General features: G+C 37.8%; 1 protein-coding gene across 3 annotated transcripts in view; it reads left to right on the forward strand.

Moving 5' to 3' along the window:
- Nucleotides 1–19402, forward strand: part of MORC1 (MORC family CW-type zinc finger 1) — a 363536-nt gene that overhangs the window by 265285 nt on the left and 78849 nt on the right. For all 3 annotated transcript variants that reach the window (XM_082460154.1, XM_082460155.1, XM_082460156.1), the window contains 3 exons: nt 5127–5255; nt 8594–8699; nt 13491–13629. In XM_082460154.1, the coding sequence (XP_082316280.1) occupies nt 5127–5255; nt 8594–8699; nt 13491–13629 (374 nt within the window). The remainder of the gene's footprint in view (nt 1–5126; nt 5256–8593; nt 8700–13490; nt 13630–19402) is intronic.

The following is a 19402-nucleotide window of genomic DNA, read 5'->3' on the forward strand; positions in this document are numbered from 1 at the left end:
ACTCTTTTTGATGTGATGGTAAATGGGTTGTTTCCTTTGCCCTTTTGATTTCCTCTTTGACTCCTTGGTTGTTCAGTAGTCCATTATTTAATTTCCACCTATTTGTGAATTTTCCAGCTTTCTTCCTCTTGCTGATTTCTAGTTTCATTATGGTCAGAAAAGATACTTGATATGATTCAATCTTTGTAAATTTGTTAAGATTTATTTTGTGACCTAACATATGATCTATGCTGGAGAATATTCCATATGCATTTGAGAAGAATGTTTATTTTGTTGCTATTGGATGAAATATTGTGTGTATGTCTGTTAGGTCCATTTTATCTAATGTATAGTTCAAGTCCATTTTTTTCTTATAATTTTATCTCTGGATGACCTATTCATTGTTAAAAGAAGGGTAATGCAGACTCCTACTATTATTGCATTGCAGTCTATTTCTCCCTTTAGATCTGTTAATATTTGCTTAATATATTTAGGTGCTCTGATATTGGGTGTATGTATTTACAATTGTTAATAGCCTCTTGATGAATCAGCTTCTTTATCGTTAAATGATAACCTTCTTTTTCTCTTCCTACAGTTTTTGACTTAAAGTATGTTTTGTCTGATATAAGTATAGCTACCCATGCTCTCTTTTGGTTTCCATTTGCACGGTATCTTTTTTTCCATCACTTCAATTTGAGCCTATGTGTGGCCTTAAAACTGATGTGAGTCTTTTATAGACATCATATAGTTGGGTCTTGGTTTTTTATAAATTTATTTATTTATTTATTTTTGGCTGTGTTGGGTCTTCGTTTCTGTGTGAGGGCTTTCTCCATTTGTGGTGAGCGGGGGCCACTCTTCATCGCGGTGCGCGGGCCTATCACTGTCGCGGCCTCTCCCGTTGCAGAGCACAGGCTCCAGATGCGCAGGCTCAGTAGTTGTGGCTCACGGGCTTAAGTTGCTCCGCGGCATGTAGGATCTTCCCAGACCAGGGCTCGAACCCGTGTCCCCTGCATTGGCAGGCGGATTCTTTTTTTTTTAAATTAATTTTGTAAGTGAAATAGGGAGCATTTTCTTTTTTCAAATTTTATTTATTTATTTATTTTATTTATGGCTGCGCTGGGTCTTCGTTTCTGCGCGAGGGCTTTCTCCAGTTGTGGCAAGCGGGGGCCACCCTTCATCGCGGTGCGTGGGCCTCCCACTACCGCGGCCTCTCTTGTTGCGGAGCACAGGCTCCAGACGCGCAGGCTCAGTAACTGTGGCCCACGGGCCCAGCCGCTCCACGGCATGCGGGATCCTCCCAGACCAGGGCCCGAACCCGTGTCCCCTGCATTGACAGGCGGATTCTTAACCACTGCAGCACCAGGGAAGCCCTGGGTCTTGGTTTTTATCTATTCAGTCACTTTACATCTTTTGACTGGAGAATTTAATCCACTTATATTTGAAGTAATTATTGATAGATAAGGATTTACTATTGCCATCTTATTAATTGTTTTCTGTCTGTTCTGTAGTTCCTTTGTTTCTTTCTTTCTCTCTTGGTCTCTTCCTTTGTGATATGATAATTTTCTGTAGTATTATACTTTGAATCCTTTCTTTTTATCTTTTGTACATCTGCTATAGGTTTTTGCTTTGTGGTTATGAGGCATACATAAAACATGTTATAGTTATAACAGTCTATTTTAAGTTTACAACAACTTAACTTCTATCACATATAAAAACTCAACTGTTTTACTCCCTCCCCCCACAAGCATTTTATGTTCTTTATTTCACAGTTTACATATTTTAATACTGTGTATTCATTAATAAATATTGTAGCTATGGTTTTAATACTTTGTCTTTTACCGTTTATACTAGAGTTAAGTGATTTATATACCATCATTACAGAATTAGAGTATTCTGAATTTGACTATATACTTACCCTTATATATTTATACCCTTTTATATATAAAAGGGTATACCCTTTATATATATATACCCTTTTATATTTTCACATTTTTAAGTTACTAATTAGTTTCCTTTCATTTCAGCTTGAAGAACTCCCTTTAGCATTTCTTGTAAGGCAGGTCTAGTAATGAACTCCCTCAGCTTTTGTTTGTTTGGGAAATTCTTTATTTCTCCCTCATTTCTGAAGGATAGCTTCAATACAGGTAATGTATTCATGGTTGGCAGGTTATGTTTTTCTTTCAGCACTTTCATTATATTATCCCACTCTCGCCTGATCTATAAGGTTTCTGCTGAAAAATCCACTGATAGACTTTTGGGGGTTCCCTTGTATGGGAGGAATTTTTTTCTCAGGATAGTTGTATAAATCTCTACAGACTGAGTAACACATGAAAGAAAACAGAAACTGGTGTGGTATGTTTCCTCCCACTGCCGTTTCTCTGGCAACTTACTTATCCACTTGCTGAAGCATCTACCTAGTCTTCAGGGTCCACTCCATGGAAATTTGTTTTAATAACATATTATAAATTATGCATATTGGAGTAGCTGCTATCTGAAGGGGAAAAAAAGTTCCATTGGCAGTTAGGAAAAGCAATTTCTGATTCCCAGATTGAATATCTCTGGTTATTTCCTTTGTCCTGATATCTACTTTGAGTAGTATAATATCTTCTATCAGTCCTGGTCATTAGATGTTGGGCTACTGAGTGTTCTCATTTATATCTTTGATAGCCAGTAATTCTTTAGTATTATTTAGTCTTATAAGTAAACATTAAGCTCTGAGTGTCAGCTACTGAAAGCAAGATCCTAAACATAGCCATTGTCTTCAAGGATTTCACTTTCTAGAGGGAAAATAGACATAAAATGAACTGAAATGTAACGTGTAAGCATTGTAAGAGTGGTGTGACCACAGAGCAGGTATCACTCCACCCTTGAGAGGCATGTGCCTGTGTTTCTAACATGCTAGTAGTTTTATCGCTCTTAAAATATTTATTTTGGGATTCACAGTTGATGTTCGTTTTATAAGTTTGCTGGGTTGTGTTAACTGTGATTAGTTAATGTTTTCAGGGAGATCTGTTATTTCACTTCCATTTTATCCCAAACAAAACATTAATGAGCTATTTTATCAAGAATGGGAGCAAGATTTTTTGAGGGCTTATTAGGTGCAGGTTGCTGAGCTCTGAGTTGAGAGCATGCATAGTGATAAAGCACAATTCCTTGTTTGCAAAGGTGAGGTCTTCTTGGGGAAGTAACATTTAGAGAGAAAACAAATACAGAACAGCAGTAACTTAAATTTCTGCACAGCACTACTGTTTTTAATGCACCTTCATATTTATTCTTAGTGATAACCATGTAAGACAAGTTATTGTAAACACTCACTTTATGGATAAGAAAATTTACTGGCTTTCCCACAGTTACACAATAAATCTGTGGTAGACACAGCACTCAAAGTCACCTGACTTTAATCTACAGCACTTCCTGCCTTGACATAATAAGAACTGAGTAGTTCATGTGGAAATGAGAGAACAAGGTCTCATGAGCCCTGTCCAGACACTAAAGAGTGTTTCAGGGTCTGGTGTGCAGCGAAAAAGTGGAGTCTGGGCTGGGCCAATACCAAATGCTGAGCGAAGAGCAGAAAACCAAAAGTCTGAGTTGAGAAAAGCCCAAGAAGCAGAATCCAAAGGGAAATCTGAGGCAAGAGCTGGTAGGGATTTTGTGAAGAAACAAGGTAGGAGACCAGGGAATTTGTGAGGGTAGCTGTCAGCCCAGCTCAATTGCAAAGCCCCTTTTGAAGACTGAGTTCCTTCCCTGCTGGTCTTAAAGGCACATAGCATTCTGAACCTAAATTTTAAAAGGTATAGGAAGGTGTAAAGACGTTTATTGGTATTTTGCCTGGATTACACAGTCAATTGTTAAGGTTGATGTAAGGCTGGCCCTATTTTGTATATTTTATTTCCAAGGTATATATTTTAGAATATTACTTTTTGAACTTTGTACATTGATGAAATGTTCTGTATCTGCCACATTTCAATGCTCAGTAGCCACATGTGGCCAGTTGGTTACCATATTGGACAGAATGGTAAATGTGGATGCTTTTTTCAAAAAAGTATTTTTAAAGTAATACATGCACAAGTAAAAATACTCAGAGTGTTCAGAAAGTAAAAAAAAGAAAAGTGAAAGTACCTTCCCCTGACTTCCTCTCTACCTCTGTCCTTTCTCCAATGGTATCCACTATTAAAACTTTCTTTTGTGTCCTTTTAGGAATAGAAAAGCATGTCCTTCAAAATTTTATACGTATATGCTCTTTTTTTACATTACAAAAGTTGATTATACTAGGTTTGCTGTTTTACATCTTTTTAAAAAATTATTATTAGAACTCTGGCTTGGAGATCTTGATGCAATAATATATTTAGCTCTAACTCCATGTTTTAAAGTTTATCTAATGTTCCCTTGTTTGAAAATGGGATTTATCAGTTCCCTATTCTAGACTTTTACCTTGTTTCCAGGGGTTTTTTTTTTGTTTTTTTGTTTTCTATTCAAACAACGCTATGATATATACGGCCATTGTGTTGTATGTTTGTAGGGAAGATTCCTAGCAGTGCAGTTGCTGGATCAACAGATAAGAACACAGCCTCTTAAGGAGGACTCCTGAATGGGCCTCCATGACAAGTACTGTTCTAAGCAAGGAGGAAGTTTAGAATCTAGGGCAAGCGTAGGGCATAAACAAAGAGACTGGAAGAGAAGGGAACCAGAGATAAAATAGAAACTCTGACCGTGAGACAAGATGATAAATATTTGTATCAATATAGTCTTAAGGGTGGCTTTTAAGTTTAATCAGTGCAGTCCCTCCTAGGAGTATTTAAGAAAAAAGTTTTAAGTGTCAGTGTATTTTATTGCAACAATAAAAGTGTGTATTATTTTTATAACTGCAATTGTGTTCAGTTTTATTATAAAGATGTTGCATATTATTACATACAGTTTGGAAAAATGCAAGAAAGTGTAAAGTAGAAAACAAATTTCACCCATACTCAGAGGAAACCAGTGTCAAATATTTTAATCATTTCTGTATATGTATTAGTTTTTACATGTTCGAGATCGTATTGTATATACATGTGTTTATATCCAAATTTCCCTTTGCTTATCATCTTTATCTTACTGATTTTATTTTCTTTCATTATTCTTTGCCTGCTTTTTTCTGTCTTTTTTTTTAGGTAATAGAAATCTAACATTGTTTTGGAATGAACTTGGATACCTGAATAATAAGGACATGGAGAAATCTTCAGATTCTATTCAGTATCAAAGAAGACGGGCCATGGCCATCCCATTCATTATTCAGTGTGGTGAGTGTTAAATTTCATTCCAATTAGCAAACTTTTAGTGAGAGCCTAATATGCAAGTTGTTGTGTTAAAAAATAGGGCATGAGGAAGACAAAGGTGGGTAAGACAGAGTTTTCGCTTCCAAGGAGATTAGGGTCTAGGAGAAAGGTTAAGATGAGTATGAAAATAATTGTAATAGAGGTGAAAATAGTGTAAATGATGTAGAAGAGGCCCAAAGTTGTTTGAGGGTTCAAAGAAAGGGGAGAGGAGGAGATTAAAGCAAGTCTTCATGACAGAGGAACTTTGCCATGGTCTTTAAAGTAGGCTTTTGAAGGGCAGAGACTTAGCTGGAAATCTGTGTTAATATCAGGTGTATACTTCAGCTAATATTTTTGTGGTGGGTAATAGAAACAGTCATTTTTCTATTTTTAATACTTAACACTATGTTAAATAAGAGTAGGTACTTAGTAATTGACTACTGACTGAATGAATGATGAATAAATAATAAAAGACAAAACTGTTAGGTTGAGTAAACATGTTAAACGGCCTTGAATGCCAGGATAAGGAGTTTTTACTTTAATAGGCAATGGAGAGGCACCGGAAGTTTTTCAGAAGGAGAGTGACATCATTGAAGCATTGAACACTTATTATGTGTCTCTACTGTCTGCAGGGAATCGGCCATTCAGTGGGGAAGGCAGTCAAGCAAACAAAAAATCACCCTGTAGCTATTTACACAGGGCCAAGGGAACACCTCCCCAACCTTGAGCCTGGGGTGGTCCAAAGAGGACCTGACTGGGTAGATGTCACTTGTAGTAAGGTTGCTCTGGCAGCTTAGTGCAGGATGATTTGGAGGAGGGCTAGAGCAGAGGTTGGGTCAGACCTCTGACGAGACTACTGGCATAAGTCAGGATCCAGGTGAGAAATTGTAAATGTCTGAATAAAGGCATGGCAGTGAGATTTAAGAGGAACACAAATGACAGACAGATGCTTAGAAGGTATAACTGAGGAAATTGATGACTATATGCAACAGCCTATTGGATGATAATATTACTGGCTAAATATGCCAGTGTTTTTGTTATGTGCAAGGTACTGCCAGAATCCAATCTCCGGTACCTGAGAGCTGTGTGAAATTGGGAAAATTCCTTAACTTCTCTAAGCCTCAGTTTTCTTATTTATAAAATGAGGTTAGTATTTGTAGTTACATCATGAAGTTTTGTGAAAATACAATTAATTCACACATGTAAAGTTTACTAAGTGCTTGGGATAGTGTATTAGGGTTCTCCAGAGAAGGAGAACCAATAGGATAGAGAGATTTATGGACAGATGGATGGATAGTTAGCTAGATATTGATTATAGGAAATTGGCTCACATGATTAAGGAGGGTGACAACTCCCAAGATCTGTAGTCAGCAAGCTGAAGACCTAGAAGAGCCATTGGTTTAATTCCAGTTTGAGTCTTAAGGCCTGAGAACCAGGAGACCTGATGATGTAGTTCCAGTCTAAATGTTGACAGGCTCAATACCCAGGAAGAGCCGATGTTTTAGTACTAGTCTGAAGGCCGGAAAAAACTGATGTCTCAGTTCAAGACAGTCAGAGGTTTCTTCTTACTTGCAAGAGTGTCAGCTTTTTTTTTTTTTTTTTTCCTCTATTCAGGCCTTCAACTGATTTGTTGAGGCCCACCCATATTAGGGAAGACAGTGTGCTTTACTCATTCTACCAGCTCAAATATTAATCTCATCCAAAACACCCTCACAGATACACTCAGAATAATGTTTGACCAAATATCCAGGCACCCCTTGGCCCCATCAAATTGACACATAAAAGTAACCATCACAGATAATACCTAGCAGTGTTGGCTTTTATCATTGTTATTATATCATATAATCCTCAGGAACCCTTTTAGGTAAGTAGTAATATTAATCTCTTTTTACAGATGATGATACTGAAACATAGTGCAGTAATTTTTCTGAGATATAGAGGTAGTCATTGTGGAGCTATTCGGATTCTTTTTTTCTTTTTTGCAATCAAATTTTTAATAACAAAGATACTGTATTTTAATATGGTCAGATACATTTGGCTAAGTACAGATTTTAAAAAACAAAAGTGTCTAGCCCAACAGTACAACCATACAGCTTTGTACAGAACATTCCATAGATCAACAGAAAATACATTTGAGCACAAAAATAAAAAATATTTAAAGAGAATCTCTAAGCAGCATTTTATTTCTTCAAAACAGACATATACTACTGATTAAATATCTACACGTGCTTTTCCTTTACAAAAATACATATATTCTTAATAGACTAAGTCATTAACAATGACCTGGTAATCTTTCACTTCAATTTGAATGATTTATAAGCTAAAACTTACAACTACAAAAAGGTTTTTATTTGTATGTTAAGATGTTACCACTTTTGACCAAAAAAAAAAAAAAGCTTAAAATATTTTGCATTTCAAAGGAAAATTAGCAACATAACTGTACAATATAGTCTATGATGGTTTTATTTAATGTGAGGGCTACTCTATTAAAAACTGGTGCTTGCTGTTGTGTTGCCAGATGCAGTGAGATGTAGATATTGGTTGTGGGAATTACAAAAATGAGTGAGTTTGCCATAACTTTAATTTTCTGGGCTATTCATATTCTTAACCACTGTGCAAACTGCCTCCATCTTATATGAGCAGAGGGAAGTATTTACCCAAGAGCCATTAACAGTGGGTCTGGAGGGAACTCAGGATTAAAGTGAGGAATAGCCTGGGGAGAGTAGAGTGCCTTAGTCCTAAAAACCAGGAGGGACTGAAAGGGAGAAAGGGATAAAGAAGTCAAGACTGTAGACTGGAGAGTAGGATAAGAGCTGTAAAAAAAAAAAAAAAAAAAAAAAATTGCAGAGCAAGAAACTATGTGTAAATGGTAGAGAGAGCTTGATTTTCCTTGTTATGTTAGTCATGTGGTTGGAGATGAACAGTGGTATTGTTGGCAGATAGATAATAGGTCAGAAAAAATGGGAGAGTCAGGTCACTGGAAGTCTTCATATGGTTTGAGAAGAGGTGAAGAGGGACCTATTACTTAAGATTCTTCTGGCTGAAACTAGTAGAAACCAACTGGAAAGAACTTAAGCAATAATGGCGATAATAATAATAACAGCAGCAACAATAATAATTTATTGATGGTGTCCTAGGGTAGCTCATAGAATCCTGAACTATTTGTGCCATCAAATATAATGGTATGTGATCAAGGATTCACTTGTCTTTGGATTGAAATACCTCATACTTTTGGTATATGCAACCTGACATCTTACTATGTTAGATTCACTTCTGATTGTGGTCTTTCTTGTATGTATGTGGTTTTGTTTTGATTATTTTAGATCTTTGCCTTAAATGGAGAGTCTTGCCTCCCTCTACTAATTATCAGGAAAAAGAAATTTTTGACATCTGGATTTGTGCTAATAACGCTAACCTCTTGGAAAACAGGTAGTTTTTGATAGTTTTCTAAAATTCTTTATTCATTTTTAATTCCTAAAATATATATGTGTAAAACTGGATACATAGATAACTTTTAGCTTAGTAGCTGTCATCTCTTCTAACTCTTTCTAGCCCCTTGCCACCTCTGGAAGGATATTTTGTTAGTGCTCTTCTCCATCAAGTTAAGAGAGTCCTGGGTGTAACTTTTTGTCAGCGTTTGGTGTGCAGCTCTGTGCTTCCACTGGCGGGAGACCTGCCCTGGTGTTTAAGAGTTCTGCCTTCCAGTTCATTTACACGCAATGTACAATCTTATCCTGCAGGAGTCTTATCTAGAGGGTGTCTCTAGAGGCACTAAACTGTTAGACTATGTGCTTTTTCTGTTTAAGTCATATATTGATTTCATTGCTTTGTGCTTTTGGAGGAAGAAGTTCAGACTAAAACAGGAAAAAAACCCAATTAAATATTGATGAATGTCAATGTTATTACATGCCCTTTTTGACTTACTTCTTTTCCTTGTGGGCAAAAGAGTTAATACTCCCCTTTAACAAAGGCGCCCTTAAGTGAAGCGTTGCTTTTCCATGAAGTTTGTTCTAAGTACTTTGACCTGGATAAGTGGATCAATATTGCTAATACAGACGTTAGGGTAATAGCTCTTGTTTATTTTTATCCAGCCCTGAATAAAAAAAAAAGAGCAACTGAATAAAAATTAGAAGAAAACATTTCGAAACTGCTACTAAAACCCCTTCCACCTGGAGTCTCCAGGTTAATCATATTTGGAGATTAACAAAAAATGTCAGAGGTGACAGGGGCACTTAGATTTCATATGGTCCAAGGGGTTTTTCAGTCTCCTTTTCTTGGTTTGCAGCAGAACCTTTTTTTTTTCCTCCCCCAAATAAAATTTGTCTCTGACCTCAAGTATATAAAACAGATAAAAACAGAACTTTCCTGATTGAATTGGAGGCTGAGAATCTGGGGTCCAGAGGTATCCACTTCTCATTTCTGTCCCTACTCTCTCTAAAAAGCTTAGAGCTCCAGGAGCATGATTATAAAACAGTGATATAGTCTCACTTCTTCATTTTAGAGAAATGGAAATTGAAGCCCAAAATGGGGAGTGAGAAACCTGTTATGAAGCCACTGGCCCAGGTCTTCTAACTCCCAACCTGATTCTAGTTCTAACTTGTAACTTAAATATCTCCCAAATAGGAACACAGTGGTGGCTCAGTTTCAATATTAAGAATAGGTAGTGTTTTCATTGTCATTGTCATGATTTTCACCCAAGTGTTGTTTAAGAGAAGTTTTTTTTGTTGTTGTTTTGGTTTTGATTTTTAAATTTCTGTGTGGAAAGCCTTGTGCTAGGAAATGTAAGTAAAATTGGTCCAAGCCCGCAACTGTCAAAAAAAAAAAGTTAATAATATTGATCACTTTCTGTGAGCTCAGAACTTTCATACAGTGTAGGATAATGTTTAGAGTTCAGACTCTGGGTTCAGACTGCCTGGGTTTGACTCCTGGCTTCATTAGCCTCTGAAGCCTTGGACAAATGATATAACCTCTCTTTAACTCATCTTCCCATCACCTAGGATGGAGTGTAATAATAGTACCTTCTGCATGTTTTCTGGGTCCAACTGAGCCCCTTGTAAGGACAATCTAAGTCCCTGGTCACTGGGGGCCCCTTGGTAACAAGCCATGAGAATCTAGATTCCTCCCCACATTCTAACCATATACCCATTACTTCTCACCTCAGTCTTAGGCCTTCTCGGACCCACAGAACTGGGAATCTGTCCTCTGTAGCTTCCCTTTTCTCAAACTTACTATTGTCCTTGAATTGGCATGCTTGCCCCCTCTTCTCCTTGAAAAGTGATGATGCCATCACAGAACGTTATAAAATTAGTTTCAGAACTGTATTAATTCTCTTTTACACATCAAAACACTGCCACTTGTGATGACAGGCAAGATAAATTTGCCATGTTGGCAGAAAACTGATGGACCTTAAAAGCCTGAAATACAAAAAATATTCTTATATTTATAATTTCTTAAGTCCTTGATTCTTTAAATATACTGACATAATTTTGACCATCTGTATTTCATTTCCACTGAAAAGATTAGGACAAAAAATATGCTTAAAGTGATAGCAAGAGATTTAGAAATGGGAGCTGTAGAGAAAAACTCCTGATTATAAGGGCAGTTTCTTGAGAGCTGACACTTCCTTTATGGGAGGTCGTTAACAGCGATGCAGATGAAGATTCGCAAGGGAAGAGGAGTTGATCTGATGACCTCACTCAGTCCTCTGATTCAGCATGTTTGGATGGGCCGTGAGTAATTTGAGACTAAGCCATGAAATAACAAAACCCTGATACATATGTGCTATTGGATTTGGATAGAATCACATAAAATAAGTGTGTTAAAGTGATGAGACGTGAAATATAGTTATTTATTAGGCAACATTTGATGAGTGGAAGGACAGAGTAATGGGGCGAAAAGTGGCATCGTCTGTATTTACAGAAAATACGGTTTATTGTCAGCTGTTAATTGCCAGTTGTCCTCAGGGTTAATGCCACTGAATAGCATTTGAGTGAACAATGTCCGTGTAACCAGAACTGGGGCAGGAAACATAATAATAGCTCTCTCTTACATAGCAATTACACATTATGTCATTTCGTCTTTACAATAATCACGTGAGCGTTCTCCATTTCTCAGAGGAGAAAACAGTGAGGCTAAGGGAGGTCCAGTGACCTGTCCAGGATTCCTCCCTAAACCTGAAACTTGAAGCCAAGCACTTTGATGCAAAACCTGTGCTCTTTCTGCCTTAATACATCAAGGACTCTCCGAAGGGATCCTTATCTCAGGAAGCCTAATTCCAGACAATTACTTTATGGTGACAAAACATACCATTTTACAAATGGTAGTATTTAGAGTTGGTGACCCAGGCAGGGTAAAAAGGAGCCATTCTTTTTCAGACCACCAAAGCCTCTTTTTGTTTTCCACCTTAAGCACAGAGGGAGGCTACACATTTTTGTCACAGTACCCAAGAAATAAATATCAGTGTGCTTCCATTACATTCATTCTATGCATTTCTCTGTATTGAAAATAGGGTTCACCAGCAGGGTAAAAGTGATGCCTATCATTTGACTAAACCCAAAAGTCTGAATTTTGAAAAGGATGTTAAAAAATATCTGTGGCTTGTATTTCATATTAAAATTTAATTTGTTTCTAAAAATCTTTGAGGACAATTGGATGGATTGCATTTTAATAAAGTATCTGAGGTTTCTCTTTTCTAAATAAAAACTTAATGCTGCCACAAGGTTCTTTTCTCAAATGAAATAGAAACCTGTGTAGGCACCACCCCACAGATGTCTTCAAATGAACACTGCAGGTGGTTTTATATATATATAGGTAGGTGTCCCCTGATTTGTTTACCTACCACCTTTCTTTGAAAATAGCAGTAAAAACAAATACCGTATGTGGGTGGAATTAAGTGTTTTTTCACAGTAGTATTTGAATTTGATTGTAGCCCTCACTCTTCTCTGCTAGTGGGAGCAAGAAAAGTATATGCTGCAGCCTTGAAAAATAGAGAAATATAGTGGGTATGATATGCTTTGCTTTTCCTACACTGTTTCAGGGGGGAGAAGTCCTTTTCTCTATTTTCAACCTCCCCCTCCCTTTCCTAACTCAATAACCATTTATTTTAGAACATGAACTTCCCCCTCTTTTTGGTACCTACCAATGATGAAAAAACCTTCTCGTGTAAAGCAGGCTCTAAGAATCGACCTCAGCATTTTGTTCCCTCCTCCCACCCCCCCACCATGTGCCCAGCCATGCCCTGAATTGAGGCCATGTCCAATGGGAATGGAACTTCTTGTCTCTGCCAAGCCTCCATACCAAAGTGAATAAGATGATATCTCAATTTTTCAACAACTTGGCTAGCTCAGCTCCCCAACACATAGCCATGAAACCAGAAGTAGGAAAAAAAAAAAAAAAAAAAGGGCTCAAACCTCTCCAACCAGATGCCTCAGAAATCATTAGTATTTTTTGTAACCATAAAGATGGATGCCCTCATGCACAGCCTTTTTATTGCAATTTAAACACACTTCTACTTGACTATGTATAATAATACATGTATTAACCTACTGGTGGTTGGAGACAGCACATCAGGAAGGCTGGGAAGCAGAGCGTCCACCAGCAGCAGGTACACTGACAGCAGCAGGGAGAGGAGGACGCTGGGGTGCTGCATCCGGTCCCCGGGCTGCTTGATGAAGGGCTCCGCTGCGTGGCTCCGTAACCCCCAAGGTGGTCCCTGAGTACCGCCTCCCATCGCAGTAATTGCTGGTCTTCACAGCGATTCTGAGTCATCAAATGAAGGATCTCTATGTTTCAGAAGCAGAATTATTTGGTGTATTTTACAGAGACATATAGATTTCAATCCCAGTTTTTTTTGGAAGAAAAAAAACGCTTGGTAGTAATAAGGTAAGCTTCAATTATCTAAAAAACATTTTTGCAAAAGGCCTCATTTCATGATAACGCAGGATAAATGCAGCATTAGTAAATAATGAATATTCCCCCATTCTCATAAATATATACTACCCTCCACATTTTCCGGTAAGTTCTTTTCCAAGCAAATCAGAGATTTAAGGTCATGTATTACCTAAATTCTCAATATAATGCTCTATTTGAGCAATGCTGCATTTGAGTTCTGGATATAAGCCAGAGAGTTACTCCTGGTAGAAGTAAATAATCTTTTACGGGCAGTAAATAGTTTTATATTTCCTCCTGATGTTATCTCTTGTACTTGTTGATTGTGAAAAGTTGTCATCAGACACAACGTCTACCTTCCATCCCCCTGGGCACTGCGAGCACAGTGTCACCATCAAAGAATGAGAAAGACAGGCAACTTCAAGAGTCAGTCCAGAGGTATCAGAATCGACTGGCAGAACCTCATCGACAGGTGAGCTGTTAGTTTTTCTTTCCAAAATCTACCCAGAGTCTTGAGCTGTTGATTTTGTGTGTGCAAATTGACTGATGTGGTTTACCCGAGTAAAATATGTAGCCTCTTTTTTTCATCTTTTTTGTCACCTCCTTTTAATTTTGGATCTAAGGACTGTTCTAGAGGTGATCACAAGTACTCCAGGGGTCCAGAAAGGAAGAGAACTTCTTCAAATAATACTACATTTTGTACGTGATATCAAAGTCCATCTCCACAACAGTGTGTGTGAGGAACAGGGGAATATATTTCCACTCTAGGATGTAGAAGTCAACCAGCGTGTTGAAGGGCACAGGGTCAAGTTTGGGACACTGGTCTGTATGACTCCAAAGATTAGGCTCTTTTTATTTCTTTGAGCTTCTTCCCTGGGTTTTTGAGATAAAGAGTTGTTCTTTTAAAATATTAGCCTATTTTTTTAAAATTAATTAATTTATTTATTTTTGGCTGTGTTGGGTCTTCATTTCTGTGCAAGGGCTTTCTCTAGTTGTGGCGAGCGGGGGCCACTCTTCATCGCGGTGTGCGGGCCTCTCACTATCGCGGCCTCTCTTGTTGTGGAGCTCAGGCTCCAGACGCGCAGGCTCAGTAGTTTGTGGCTCACGGGCCCAGTTGCTCCGCGGCATGTGGGATCCTCCCAGACCAGGACTCGAACCCGCGTCCCCTGCATTGACAGGCAGACTCTCAACCACTGCGCCACCAAGGAAGCCCTAAAATATTAGCCTATTAATACAGCAACTTAAAGTCGTATTTAATTATTAAGAAAATTCAATAAATAAAATATTACTATCAGTAAATGTAGGTAACCATGACAATTGCAAGTGATAGAAGAAGTGGTATGCAGAATTATTGTTTTAATCTCTTAACTAATAAATTAATTACATCTCTGTTTATAGATTTAGCACCCAACTTCAACATTTTTTAATTGTGTAGCCTGTCAAGCTCCTCAAATAGAAATTGAGGAGGTCTGCAGCATAGGTCCAAATATGTTGCCTCCTGTGTAGATGTCAGGAAATAAAATGCTTATTTGAGTAGAAAACTGCCTTCCTGGGTGGGAGTTAAGACATCCAGGCTTACCACCTGATTATTACATGTATTCCTGGGCTCTTAGAAGATGAACTTTCTTTTCTACCCCAGCTTCATCTTCTTACCACTTCCACCTTGCTGGGGATCTGCCATGCAGGTCAGCCAGCACCTGTGATCACAGACAACAAAACCTGACGCTCCCTTTTTAGTCTGGAGTCTCAGGGTTTCTTTTGGGAAGATAACTGAGAGTTATTTAGAAACATACTCTCCTAAGCATTCTTCAATCCTTAAAAGTGGCTCAACTTTTTACAATTCTTAGAGCATCTGGTTGTGGGTTTGATAACAGGTCAGATGTAAAAATATCACCACCTGTGGTTATTTTTATGAACAATTAGGTGAAGTCAAATCTTTTCAGTGTGAAATAACTTGTTTTGTTTCTTATTTTGCTTACCACTTCTTGTAGCTTTGTGAAGGCATTCAAAACATACTGAAATGATTTTATCTTTATTGTAGTCTCTGGATATTTCTTTTCTTACAGAGGTCAGAGCTGACCCTTGGATAGTGATAGTGCCAATCAGTAAGTCTTAACTACTTTTTCTTTGTTTGGGATTGGATGTTTTATTCATCATTGAGGTAGAAATTTTGATAGAGGCTGATGGAGTAACAGATTTGGGCCATCTGTTCTACTTATTCTTTCTTTCTTGGTAGTTGATTTTTTCATAAAAAATTTGAGCCAGGTTTATAGATTCAATCTGCTTTAGATATAAACAAAGAAGTTTTGGCAGGACTTAAATAGAAACATACTCCTACCAGTTGAAAGCACGTTAAGACTCTTCACCATCCTCCCCTACCCAGTTTTGTGAAAATAATCCTCACATCTTTTTTCTTCTTTCTTTTTTAATTTTTTTGGCCACATCGTGCGGCATGCGGAATCTTAGTTTCCCAACCAGGGATCAAACCTGTGCCCCCTGCAGTGGAAGTGTGGATTCTTAACCACTGGACTACCAGGGAAGTCCCAATCCTTGCATCTTTAACATACTTCCAGCATGCAGGGCCCTTCACTGACCCTGTTTTTGTGGTAGTCAAGGAAAAGTTTGGCTAGGGGTCACCTAACCACGGGCAACCAGTTGGTTTTGATGTGGTCATTGAACACATACTTGCCCTTGGGTCTGTCCCATGCTAAGCATGGTGGGGAATAGAGTGACTCTAACACCAGAATGTAAGCCCTGTGACTGCAAGGCTGGTTTTGGTTTTGTTCACTGTCTGTATTACCAAAAACACTGCCTGGCATGTAGTAGGTACTCAACAGATAGTTGTTGAATCACGAAATAAAATATGCCCTCAGATAATATACAGTCCCTTTGAGGACCAAGTCTGACAGCTATTTAAAAGATAGCCACTACTGTAAGACAGTACTAGTTTACTACTTGTCTGATCATAGTGGAAACTAAATTAGAAGTTTATTACAAGGAAATAGTGAGGGCAGCTTCATTCAAAAAAGTTTCATAGAGGAAGCGGCACTTAACTTGTATCTTGAAGTCTATTTAGGGTAAATAAAGGGAAAGTACAGGGCATTATAAGTGAGAAGAACATTATAAATGTAGACTTGGAGATGAGCACAGGCTTGTTCCTTCATAGAACCAATCTTTTAAATTACATGCTAAACTTATGTATTTTTAAAAATAAAGTCAGCATTTGTGTGACATATTTGTCTTTTAAAGACTGTGTAACTCATTATAAAATATGGTAATTACTGAATAGAGGACCTCTGAAAGGTGACCTCAGTTCCCCTTTCACAAAAATAATTCATGAAAGTATTCAAAAACTAATTAGGTGATAGCTGCCTGATGCCAGAAAAAAGACTCAAAACCATCCAATGTTCAGTGAGAATTTACTTTCTTCCTGACTGCTTTTTAGAAGAAGTGCTGTTAGACTATGATACAGGAAGGGTGGGAAAGCTATAAAAACAGGGCGTGGGTGCCATTCAGGTTCAGGGCAGATGTGATTCAGGTGTAAGGTAGGCACCACTGGAAAATCAAGTAATGGCTAGTGTATTACCATGATTCCACTGTCTGTTAATGGTGCCCAGTCTCTCAATATCAGGAAATAATGAGCTGCATGCCATGAAATTATGGTTTGCCCACCTCCTGTTCTCTCTTCCTGCCTCCCACTGCCAATGCTCACTTATCCATTGATTAACTCTGGGGAGCAAATATAAAAATGACCTATATCTGCACACCCTATTTCTTACTGTCTTGCATTTCAGCTTTAGTGGCAGAAGGCATCCTGATCTAGAAAATGAAATGTTGACTTGGTAAATCAAAGACCTTCCTGGATCTTAGATTCTTTGGTTCTGGGTTTTGTGTCATTGACAACCAAAAGGAATAGAATAATGGTAGGAAGGGTAGTATTATGGTACTAGTATCAGAAATCAGCAGCTACAGCCTCTTTTCCACCCCTCATACACCCTACTGGTATGTAGAGTGACGAAAGTCTAAATTTTAGGTGTCCTACCCACAGGATGCCCTAGTTACAGAATATTCACAGTGATTCAGAAAACTTTTCTGGTAGAAGAGGTACCTCAATGATTAGATCTTGTCCTCTAGGAGAAAATGAAATAGCTAGGCCCAAAGCTATTTCCACAGATGGTATCGTATTTAATCCCCACAACATTACAGCTAATTATATCAATTATAGCATCAGAAGGGGAGTGAATTTCAGAGAAGTTCGATGACTTGAATCAGTCAAACATCTTTAAATGGTGAAGTTGGACTTTGTTTCCTTTTTGCCTAATTCCAGCACCGATCTGCTCACAGTATCATATGATAAATACAGACAGAAAGGATATGAGAACATTGACAAAGGCAACAAGCTGATATAATGCAAATCATATTTGTTAAGGGAAATGTGTAAGTTCAGTAAACCTAATAGGAGGGCTCAAATCCAAGATGTAATTGATAAGCTGTGTCAGCAAGCCAAGGGCTCCTTATAAATTGTGCTTCTGGAACAGCCCATTCTTTTTCTCCTTTCTGAATAGATGAATTCCTAACTCCACGTTTCCCCTCATCCTTCTATATCGAGTGACAAGTGCCACCTGCTGGCCAAGCAATGAAGCATTTTCATTTTCATCATCACTCGTGATTATTTAGCTACGAATTGGCCTATCATCTAGATAATTGTTATTCTATTTTTCAGTAAACCTAGACAATAATTTTAAAACCGTAAGGTAGAGTTACAGAGTCAAGTCCTCTGCATTTGAGGACTTTCCAGTCCTCAATTTTGCCCCCTTTCTCAGTTTTAACTCATAATTTACAGTCTCTTCTAACTTCTGTTGTACGACAGGACAGCTATGTCATAATCAAGCACACGGAATATAGTTTTAGGTCCATTTCATTCAGGGATTTTTGGTATCACTTCAAATCCACTTAATGCCTTCAAATCATTATAAGGCAGATGATAACTTGATTCCCTGAATGAAGTCTGCTCTATATTTACCCATTTGTACATAAGTAAAGTTAATGGGTAGTATATTTATATAATCAATATGTTTGTGCAAATGTGCTGTATTGCTTATATATTCTCTAGGTCTTTCTGGGTTAATCTTTTCTGATTAGTGTTTATTTCTCATCTGGAGCCATAGTTCAGGCTCTCTATAATCTGACACTACTCCTTTTTTGGCCTTAGTTTCTTCCCTTCTGCAGCATTCTCCCACTGAGCTGCCCCATGTTCCTTATCTACTTTCTCCACTTCCATGCTGCTGAGTGCCTTTGTTCCTGCCATTTTTTCCGAAGTGACCTCTGCCCCTTCCCTAGTCCTTCAAGATCCAAAACTAACGTCGTTGCTGTATGAAGTTTTCTCTCATTTCCCTACCTGTAAAAATATCTCCTTCCTCCCAGTTCCCTTTGCCCTTGATGTTTGTCTTTCTCAAGAGCATGTTTCACTTTCTACCTGGTATTATAGTTAGCTGTGTATCTGATCTGTCTCCTATATTCGACTATAAGATTTTTGAAAGAAGGGACCATTATTATTCATTGCATTTCCAACAACACCTAGGCCTGGCCATTTTACAGAGTAGGTGTTCACCAAACAATGAAGGATTGAAGGAACAATTTGATTTGTTCCTTCACAAATAAGTACAAAGAATTCTTCACAAATAAGTAGAAAGATAATAAATATTTTTCATTGGATTGGTTGAAATTATGTAGGTTAGACTTAAAATCTTCTGCATATATTCTTGGAGACCGTAATGTTCTTACACTTGGTCAAAATAAAGTGTTGCATTTGAGTGGGAGTATAGAGACTATATTTGGATTTCATTTGTCACGTTCATAGTTTTTGCGTCAAATGAATAGCCTTTGTAAAATTCCATGCCTGTTGGAAAGGAACTCCAGCAATAGCATTCTGTTCTTTTGCGGTGCTCATGTGGACACACAAACTGAAACTATATAGTCTGGCAATTCCCACATTGGTTGTTTTAGCAGTAAATGTGGAGCAAAGAAGCCTTGCTGAACTTGTAGCTCTGTTTTTCAAATTGAAATGGCATATCTGAGCACAACTTTATAATGAAGAATGTGAATGCATTTTCCCATTTAGAATTTAATCTTTTTAATGTGTCATTATTGTGTAGGATGCTGAGATTTCAAATCTGTATAACTATGGAAACAGATGCCTTAGAAAATATATTTATTCATTGAGTAATTTTCAGCCTCCTTACATA

The sequence above is a fragment of the Balaenoptera physalus genome, assembly GCF_965194825.1.
Source record: "Balaenoptera physalus genome assembly, chromosome: 4".
NCBI lineage: Eukaryota > Metazoa > Chordata > Mammalia > Artiodactyla > Balaenopteridae > Balaenoptera > Balaenoptera physalus.